This window comes from Triticum dicoccoides, chromosome 4B (assembly GCF_002162155.2).
Source record: "Triticum dicoccoides isolate Atlit2015 ecotype Zavitan chromosome 4B, WEW_v2.0, whole genome shotgun sequence".
NCBI classification, from domain to species: Eukaryota; Viridiplantae; Streptophyta; class Magnoliopsida; order Poales; family Poaceae; genus Triticum; species Triticum dicoccoides.
The window spans coordinates 38,051,508-38,061,564 of NC_041387.1; the positions used below are offsets into that span (position 1 = coordinate 38,051,508).

At 41.8% G+C, this 10,057-nt stretch overlaps 2 protein-coding genes across 5 annotated transcripts in view; both read right to left on the minus strand.

Annotated features, from left to right (window-relative positions):
* LOC119294851 (cytochrome c oxidase assembly protein COX11, mitochondrial-like) overlaps window positions 1-2,808 on the minus strand; it is a 5,352-nt gene extending 2,544 nt beyond the window's left edge. The window contains exons 1-4 of the mRNA XM_037573128.1: window positions 2,414-2,808; window positions 1,761-1,813; window positions 849-921; window positions 665-769 (exon numbers count right to left, since the gene is read on the minus strand). Coding sequence (XP_037429025.1) covers window positions 665-769; window positions 849-921; window positions 1,761-1,813; window positions 2,414-2,710 — 528 coding nt within the window. The 5' untranslated portion in view covers window positions 2,711-2,808. The remainder of the gene's footprint in view (window positions 1-664; window positions 770-848; window positions 922-1,760; window positions 1,814-2,413) is intronic.
* A 932-nt stretch (window positions 2,809-3,740) lies between these two features.
* On the minus strand, window positions 3,741-8,099 carry LOC119294852. Of its 4 annotated transcripts, XR_005143576.1 has the most exons (4): window positions 7,431-8,099; window positions 6,927-6,967; window positions 4,497-6,828; window positions 3,741-4,396 (listed from the first exon to the last, which is right to left on the minus strand). XR_005143576.1 is itself a non-coding variant. In XM_037573129.1 (3 exons), exons 1-3 carry the CDS (start codon window positions 7,844-7,846, stop codon window positions 6,769-6,771), a joined length of 399 nt encoding a protein of 132 aa, XP_037429026.1. In that variant the 5' UTR covers window positions 7,847-8,099; the 3' UTR covers window positions 3,741-6,768. The 4 variants fall into 4 exon arrangements, 1 of the variants encoding a protein (XP_037429026.1); XR_005143575.1 differs by having other exon boundaries at window positions 3,741-6,828; XR_005143577.1 differs by having other exon boundaries at window positions 3,741-6,795; window positions 6,884-6,967.
* Window positions 8,100-10,057: the final 1,958 nt, after the last annotated feature.

Genomic DNA, 10,057 nt, shown 5'->3' on the forward strand with positions numbered 1-10,057 from the left:
CTCGTGGCCGATGGGGTTGAGGAACTCGCTGACGCCGATGGACCTTGGGGTGCAGCTGGGCGGCGCTTGCTCCCGTGGATGACGTCCCCCGGGTTGGCTATCGAGCGTGAATTCGGACTGCACCGGCGCTGGAGCTGCTGGCCTTGGGCTTGGGCACGTGCACCTCCGACGGCTGGGACCGGCACAGCAGCGACTTCTTCAGCACGAACCACACCGTCGGCACCGGCACCGGTGCCGCAACCTTCTCCGCGCTACATGTGCTGCTTTGTGTTTATGGGGATTGCTTGTGTATGCGTACGATCATGATGATTGTGGGCTGCGTGCGTGCATGTTATATGTGTTTGATAAAATGCATGACCAAAAATTTAGTACAGGGGATTAGGTTTTAGGGGATCTGCTAGCTGAAGAAAACTTTAATCCCTCAAAAAAATTGAATTTTGGGGATATGGAGAAGGTTTGAGGGATTAAGTTTAGAGCATCTGTTAGAGATGCTCTCAGGAACACTATGCAGCAATGAGAACAACGTATTACACAAAGATCCCACAAAATTTCTGACAAAATAATAAAACAAGATAAACAGATACAGCTATACTGCAACATGCAATTAGGTTCCAACAGGAAACAGCAGGGATATGAAGAATATGCAAGATTACAGCTTTTATACCTTCATCGGAGCAACATTATACGTTGACACACCAGTAATTGGAGCTGAACTGCGATTTTCAGCAGTATAAAATGCAAGAGCACTTTCACCAGGTTTAACCTTCACCTGTAATTGGAATAGATCAACAATAAATACACGCACAAACAAAAATGCTTTTTCATTGGCGCTAAAGTTCTGATAGTACCTCTCTCTGCGTAGGAATAAACTTCCATGGCATTCCATCAGCAACATCAGCATTAAATTGGATAACTATCTCTCTGCAAACAAAATGGACGCCTTAATCTAAGGAACAAGGGAAAGCGTCGACATAAAAACTGAAGCACTACTTTACTTCCGGCATGACATTACAGGTGAAATGCTATGCCACTTATGTGAATACCAGGAAACTGCAAGCAGATTGTTTTTTCTTGTTTGAAGGATCGACAACCAGTTCAATTCAAACGTTAAAAAGGGATCTATTTCAGCACCTTAACGCTTTTGTCAAGTTCTACAACAGTTAGCTTACGGTTAGTACTGCAGACATGCAATGGTGGTCAACACTGTAGCAACTAAACCTTCAAGATAACGTATTCCATATATCTCCCACCAAATCAAGAACCAGATCAAGTGTTATATCAGCTTCGTATTGACGAGGAAATAAAATCAGAAGGACCGTGTTGGGGGCAAGCAAAAGGAATCTACTTTATGCAAACGTTCCCAAAACTAACTACAGCCAAGTTAGAAGTCACACTAGAAGTGCTCTTTATAAGGTATGAACAGCCAAGATGAAACAGCAAGTTATTCTAGAGAAGTCAGCAAGCACAATGGAGCAGACTGGAACTTCACGACCTCTCAGAGTAAACTCACGGTGAAGTCCTTGAATGGAATCTTCAGATCAACAATTCTTTCTTTAGAAGTAAAACACACAAAAGCTTCGCGCATCAATGAATAATTATATTAACATTCAAGGTACAATAAAATGAACTGTGCTAAATAATCTATCAAGAGGAAACTGCTAAGGGAATGATAGTTCAGTGGTATGGTGTGGGGTTCAAAAAGATCTAAACGGAAATGGAAGTACCCAAAAACTTGGTACACCATGTTTAACAAGGGTCACCTTGATGGCGTCGTTCCGACTCGAGCATGTCGGGAGATCTTCTCCTCTACACTCTGCAGAGGATCAAACATTGTTATACACCAGGAACACAACACTCCAAGTACAAGCACACTGGATGTTCACTCTTAATGCCCTTTTCGACTATTTATCTATTTACCAGCACCAATAAGAGTTGTCTCCATACCAAATTTTAGACTAAGCCTGGCAGTTACCATTTTTTTTTCAAAATTAGATCAACACCTTGCATGCAAATCTTTGTCTTGAAATGAACCAGAAATAGTTTGATGGCATTTCAACAGAACATGCACAAATTTATAGATGGCCATGGATAGAACATACAGAGGCCCAGGAGAGGCCGCATTTCCCCATGCTATATAATCTTCTAATTAGAGAACTACTCCTTAGTCTACACATCCCCATTTTAACCTTAAGGAAGAGGATCACAAATTATGAACTCTGCGTAACCAAGGAATCATATCAATTCCCGCACATAACATGAACAAGAAGCAGATTTTAAATCTAAACCCTACTCAATCATGGATCGGTGTTGTTAGTATCGACCAAATCAAGCACAACCTAATGGCGATCCTCGCAAATGCGCCGTTCCGAGAACCCCGAACGGGGGGTAGTAGAGGGCGGGGGAGGGGGCAGACCTCGCGGCGCTGGACGGTGCCGCCGTACCCGGTGGCCTGGCAGAACCGGCGGTAGAGCGGGACGGCGGCGTAGGAGGCGCCGACCATGGCGACTGCCACGCCGACAAGGTAACCCAGGGTCTTCCTAGAGCTCTTCTCCCGGCCCGCTGCCGCGGCGGCGGCGGCCGCGGCGGAGGAAGATGCGAGCCCGCGGCGGAGGAAGGCGTCCGCCGCGGGCTGCCACGGATGGCAAGGGGTGAGGCGGCGGGCGAGCGGGACTGAGAGGTGGCGGTGGAGGAGCCTGGGGAGCGGAGGCATCGCGTCGGCGACGCCGGGGGCGGCGAGAGGTCAGAGATGAGGCCACGGATGGCAAGGGGGAATGCCGCCGCCGCGATTCGCCGTGATGGGTTCGGCTTCGGCAAAGTGCAAATGCAAGGCCTGCTATACTGCGAGCGATGGGCAACTGCAGCGATCGGAGACGTTGGATCCATATCAGACGGCTCCCGATAAGATGTTCAGGGTCAGAGGCGCGAACCGCGACAGCGTGTGCTCTGATCGAAGGAAATGAAAAAGACAGCTATGTGCGTTATTTGTGCATACGTTTATTTTGAACACAGTTTATCAATCAAGCTGCATCCACATTTCCACGCATAGTAGAACTCGATTTATATTTATATTTATATTTATATCACAAGAAATCGATTTTGCGCCAATTTTTAGAAAACAATGAGCATGTGTATACTAAAATTCAGAAGATGGACAGTACTCATGCAGTAGCACTGAAGGTTTTTCTTTGAGTCCACCTTTTACCCTGTAGTTGTATATTTGTGACACATGTTGGCCCATTTAGTGAAATTTCTATCGAATATCAGATTTTGGAGACTTTTAACACGGTTTTATCCCGATTTTGCATTTTTCTTGTTTATGTTAGGTAGGATCGGCGTGTTGCATAAGTGATACGTACAAAATTCTATAAAGATCGGAGGGCATCATTGACGATCATGTCCAGACTTCTCTTGTCCATCTGTTCCAGTCCTTCTCCTCGTCCATATATTTTTGGACCCAGAGCGTCACCTCACACCTTACCTAATGAAAACTCATCAGAAACGAGGGTCCAAAGCTTCTAAAAGGGGTATTCTAGACGATTTTTCACTCGACGGGGTAAGTGTCATAAGTGCATATCTAGGGGGTCAAATGTGGTGACCGCGGGCATGGGCGATTGTAGTTTTTTTCTCTTTGAAATTTTTTTTAGCGATTGCAGTAGCACTCAGCTAGTGACTGCGGACATGGGCGGACGCCATGGTCTCGCGGACACATCTATACTTCTATATCTATATCTATACTACTATTAAAAGAGCAAACATAAATTCCCCTAGAGACACACCACAAAGTGTACACAGGATTATCAGAGGCGTTAGATCAATCCAACTAAATAGCATCTAACAGTCCATATTACATCAAGGGTCTGCTACGCACATGAACGTCCCAGATTAAATGTTCTGCCAAGCAGACTGCCCGACGCACCGGTTGGTCCTCAATTAACGGGGATAGGGGGTTTCTATCCCGTAATTTTCTCTCTGCCCTTACAACACGTCGTCTCTCTGCTACCCCACAGACGCGTGCGCAGATCGCCGCCACCGCCCGCCGCTCCTCCTCTGTTGTCTGCTGCCCTATGGACGTGAGCGCGGATCGACGCTGCCGTTGTCCCTTGTCCGCTCCTCTTCTGCTACCCCAAAGACGCAAACAAGGGACTCAGTCGCCGCCGTCCGCTCCTCTACTGCCCCAATGACGCGAGCACAGACCGCCGTCGCCACTTGCCTCTCCTACACTGCCCCATGGATGCGAGCGAGAGTCTCCGGCGCCACCGTCGGCTTCACCTCTGCTGGCCCACGGACATGAGCGCGGGGCGCCGTGGCCGCCTGCTGCTCTCCTCTGCTGACCAACGGATGCGAGCGCGGGCTGCCGCCGTCGCCATGTTGACGCCCTCGCCACCAAGCCAGCAAACTTTGATCAGGTACAAACTTCGATCAGAATTTTCTTTAAGACTTTACCTCAACATCAAGCCGCCGGCTTGGTGTAGGAAGTTAGCTGACGGGAAACAAACCTAGGTGGCTCATACTCTGTAGCAAGGAAAGCAATCTGGTTTCATGGAACACTGACTCTCCCCACATATTCAATTATTAGGAGTACCGTAATTAGAAGAATCTGCGCTTGAGACAACAAAATAATATTGACCAAAATGATGGACATCAGTCAAAGTTCACCTCGTGGCAGATTTGGGTCAAAATTCATAAATACAAAGAGTAACATAAAAAAACATGACTACAATTGTACTCCTATTTCTTAATATACCGAGTAAACAAAATGCAATGGCCTATAATATAGAGTTTATGTGCTTTGCATGAAACAGAATGCATGTCACTGAACATATCTCTATTCTCTAATATGTTCTGTTATTATATAAGCACATAATTGGGAGGATTGACATCCAACTTGGCTAAATGAAAGAATTAGCAAACATAATTTAGGAGATGCCTATCTTTTGTAGCATGGAAGTCAGATAGTCAACAAGTTCTATATCAAAAGACCCTGAGCATGGAAGACAGAAAAAGTGACATCCCAACTGATAATAGGAAAAGGTAGACAGCATACACGAAACGGTAGAATCGGCTCCTCCACTCATGCTTCTCTGAATTTCTACTTGCTAAATCCAGAACATGCTTCTCTGAATTTCTACAACCTAAGTTCAGTAGATGCTTCTCTGAATGTTGGCTTGCCAATTGGTATTGTATTGTAGACTTGAGAGTACTGTATGAAGTCTATTTGTGCCAATGGATTGCCACATTTTTATGTTAGTTTTAAGCCATTTGAATGAAATGACTACAAAATCTCTATGACAATCTACGACTAATCATTTTGTGCAAATAAAAATCAGTACATGCTTCTCTATATATCTGAAATACAATTAAGCAAAATTTGTTCTTATATGTTGGCCTGCCAATTGGTATTGGGTACCATGCATTAATGTTTTTCAAATGCTTAATCCAAGTGCCACTTCTGTACTCAATAAGGTGAACTTTTGTTTAAATAACTAAATGTTGGTTTGCCGAAGTTTTATTCTGATCGAATTCTGGTACTTACATTGTATGTTTACCAACATTACATATGGCCAGGCAATCATTTGGGCTATTTATGTAGCAATTCATCAGACTCAGCAATCGAGTAAACGCAGTTAAAGAGTAAGGTATGTATATATTTTTGGCAATTTAATTCCTTCTTCCACATTGTATGATGTCAAGTTTCGGACATAGTTATATATATGATTTACTGTTGTAGGTTGTAGTGTTGGCACGAAGAATCGTAATACGAATTTAATGACTATCGTGCCTTACTGTCAAGATGAATAACGGCCGACTCAGATATTCTTTGAGTATGTTTCTCCTAAAGCTAACTTACCAATGTTTAGTGCAGATGCTGATAACTTTTCAGTTTGTTTCAAAGTTGTGTAGTTCAGATTCCGAAATTTTGTGTATGATTTATAGAAGATGCTATGTAAGATGATGACAGCATACTCTGTACACGTGAGTTCAGCATGGTTCGATGATGTATGATTTTTTTTAAAGAAAACCATGACTACAAGGACCTACAACAAACCTAAGTCTGCACAAGGTAAAAATCAAAGTGGACTTCACCTCTTGATCATTTCTCAAATTTCCAAAATGAGATGTACAAGACTTTCTTATTTACTTGATTTGCTATTTACCCAGGGTAAATAAATATATCACCAACTCTTACCTACTTGGACCTTATAGATCCTGAAGATTTTCTTGGAGACAGGTCAAAAAGCAGATCCAAAAGAATTAAAGAAGACACGAGATATTAAAAAGAAGACACGAGGCAAAGGATAATAACAAAGCTACATCTCCTTTCTAAATTGAAAGCGCACTCCATCTAAGACACCCGTGGCCATATCACCTGGTATGTCCATTTTTTCTGTTCTTTATGATGTAGCAGTCACAAGTATAATCATATCTATGATCAATTCTTTCTGACAGATTTTCACACTGCGGAGAAGCCCACTGGGCAATCTGCTGTCACTCAACTACGATACACACCAGCTGCGGAAGGTGATGTTTTTAAGTTCAATGGTTTGAGTTTATGAAACAAATGGTTGCCCAGTTGCTTGTGCTGTTTGCAACACAAGCATATAGAGCTAAAATTATCAACCACCGGAGAAAGCGATTTTCTGAGACATCACCATCAGAAGAGACTAACTGGAAAAACCAAACTCTTAAAAAGGCTGCAAGCGAAGAGAACGTACCTCAATATGAGGTTGCTTGCTATTATGAAAGCGAGGTGCACTTGGTGTGTATACATCATCCAGTGAATCCAAGCTTGCTTCCCTTCACATATGCACAAGAAGTGTACACAAAAATCTAGCAATCAAGGAACATTTGACAATCACAATTAGACTAAGCAAGGAAGATGTACCTGCACTGTAGCTAAAACACTAGAACATAACTGCATACTGTACCTGTCCCATAGTTGATTGACTTGATTCTGTCAGAGCTAAACCTGCATGCATTTTGATAATAGTTAGACGAAAAAAATATTATTTACATAGCATTCATTTGAGTTACAGAAGCTATGCAAATCCATGTTGGTTGCCTCAACGATCAGGAAATTTTCCAGTACTGCAGCCCCATGGAATGCATTGTTATATATATGTTCTTTTTCATGCCACGAAACTGCTGTTCAGATAAACAACAATGCATCTTGTCAGAAATGAGAAAAAAGATTAGCTAGAGCATCCTGAATTACATTTAAGAATGTTCAGACCAAGCAAGACTAATCAAATATGCCTTATTGGTATGGCATTATATAGAGATATTATGTAGTCACTGAATAAACTACAAATAAGTTCCAACTTAAGACTGCAATTGTACCAGTGTAAAAGAGCAGTTTCCACAGACTATAGAATTGCATGAGCAATGGATTACATCAAAACATTTCTGATTATTAGATCACGCTTACGCACAATAGCTAAAGCGGCCAAGGCATAGGCTTCTGGCGGCCATCGTGCGAGGCGCGGCATCAAGGCGCAAGCACCGCCATCGGACGGAGCCGAATCGAGCAGAGGCGGGATGACGAAATACCAGTCACGCGTGAGGTGGCCAGGTGGGGAGGGCATCGACCATCCACTCTGGAGCATGTGGTACTTGGCCACGGTGAGGCTCGCAACACGCCCAACCCATCGGAGCACGGCGTCCTAGCCGGCGCTCCTCGGCGCTTGCTCCGATTCTGCGTCTTGTCCCGCGGGAGGAGGAGGTAGGCGTAGGGGAGCCCTCTAGCTCTCATGTCGAGTCCACGACCGAGGATCTGGTGGAGAGGAAGTCTGCGCCTCCGCGGACGGAGGTGGAGAGGCAAGAGAAGGGCGGCCGTCTCAGCAGCCATGGGGAGTGGGGAGGCAGAGGGGCAGTCCCTGCCGAAGCAGCGCGCAGCAAGGGAGGGTCCCTGTGCCGGCGGCGGGATGCAGTGGGGAGGGCGGAGGCGCTGCTTGTCCGGGAGCAAGATGAGAGAGTGTGTCAGTGGTGTGTGTGGCGACGGCGTGTGCGTGTGTGTGTCCGACGGGTGTCATTTTTTTTATCAAGTCAGTCAAGGAGTGCTTTAGGTTGTGAATAATATAAAGAACCCATTGGAAGTTAAATTTTAATTCAAATTATTAAGATTTTGGATATTCTTTATTGAATAATACAGTATATGTCTGATGAGTATGAAGCTATAGAAAATATAGGATATCGATTTGGGCTCCCAGGAGCACGTTCTCCGCGCATGAAAAATTATTTTTGGAATGTCATAAAATCCCCAAAAAAAATATTCAGTCACATATTTTCATGGTTTGTCGATTTAAAAAATTGTTGTGTGTGTGAATCGTACATTGCACTCTCATGCTTAAACCGTTAGGCCCATGATACCCTATTTGGGTGGGGGAACTAAATAAAAATCAATTCGATAAAAAATCAACTTCAGGAGTAAATAGATTTTTAAAAACATGTGTTATATTTGAGAGACGTGCGTTGCACGTGCATGCTTACTAGTACTGCATAACAACACGGTCGTCGTGGAGTGTGGGCTTGGGGAAACTAGGCCATTAGGCTTACGACAGAATCCATCACGAGGGGCACCCACGAGGCGCAAGAGCTAGTTATTTCTTGCCTATGGCGAGATGGTAGGTCGTCTCGCTATAAGCAAGCCCGAGCTAGCCGGGACTTCTACTGCAGTTTTCTCGTTCACTATAGGTCTGGTTTTCTCTGATTATTTTCCTTATTCCTTGGTTCTTTTTTTTCACCGTTTTCTTTGGGTTTTCTTTTTTCCTTTGTGATAACTTCAATTTTTTGTTTTTCACTGGGTTTTTTTTCCTCGGTTTTCACTACTTATTCCTCCTCTTTCCTTTCTTCTTTGTTTTTCTTAGTGTTTTTTTCTTAGAATTTTTTTCCTTCGGTTATAATTTTTCTTTTGGTTTCTTTGTTTCTCTGTCTTTTTCACCGTTTTATCCCAATTTATTTCCCTTTTTCTTTCCATTTTTTGTATGTGTTTTTTTACGGTTTCATCGGAATCTGGAACATTTGTTGATTGTGGATTGTTGCTTGTCCATTGGATTCTTTTAGGTTTTTCTTTGTTTTCCTTTTTTGTTTGTCAGTTTTCATCTTTTTATTTTTTTATATAACATGAACATTTTTTAAATACACCGATTAATATTTGTAAATACATACTTTTTTATGTCTCCCTTTTTACATATAAATCATACAGTTTTTGTATACACCAGGAATTTTTATATATGCGTTTAAACATTTTTCATATACATGTCTAAATTTTTTCTAATACATGATTAATATTTTTATTAAATATATACTTTTGATGTCTAATTTTCTCATACTCATTATTTTTTTGTATGCCCCAAGAACATTTTCTATATTAAACTTTAACATTTTCACATACATAATTAACATTTGTCAAATATATTTTGTATGTCTAGTTTTCTCGTACACATTCTACATTTTTTGTATATATCACAAACATTTTCTATGTACACGTTTAACACTTTTCTAATACATGATTAATATATTTTCTAAACATATATTTATTTTTACATACAGTTTTTTCATATGCATTCTACATTTTTTGTATACATCAGGGAAGAATTATACATGTTTCAAAATTTTAAAATGCATGCTTAATATTGAGATACATGATTAACTATGTTTAAGCATATATAATTTCCGTATCTAGTTTTTTCATACGCACTGTACATTATTGGTATACGTCAAAAACATGTTTTATATGTATTTAAAAGTTTTATAACATTTTTAGGTACATTATTAATATTTTTAAAATACATATCTTTATGTCTACTTTTCCGAGCGCATTGTACATATTTTGTATAATGAGAAACACTTTTTATACACAGTTAATATTTAAATGCATCATTTTTTTCATTTTTCTATGTAAAGTGATTTTTATAATAGATATATTTAGAATTTTTCAAAATATAAGAAAAGTAAAAAAACAAAAGCGAAATTGTAAAACAAGGAGGAGCTACCTACCTGGGCGGCCATTTACGCGATCCCTGACGTGAGCGAGCGCTACAGCACATGGCAAATCCTA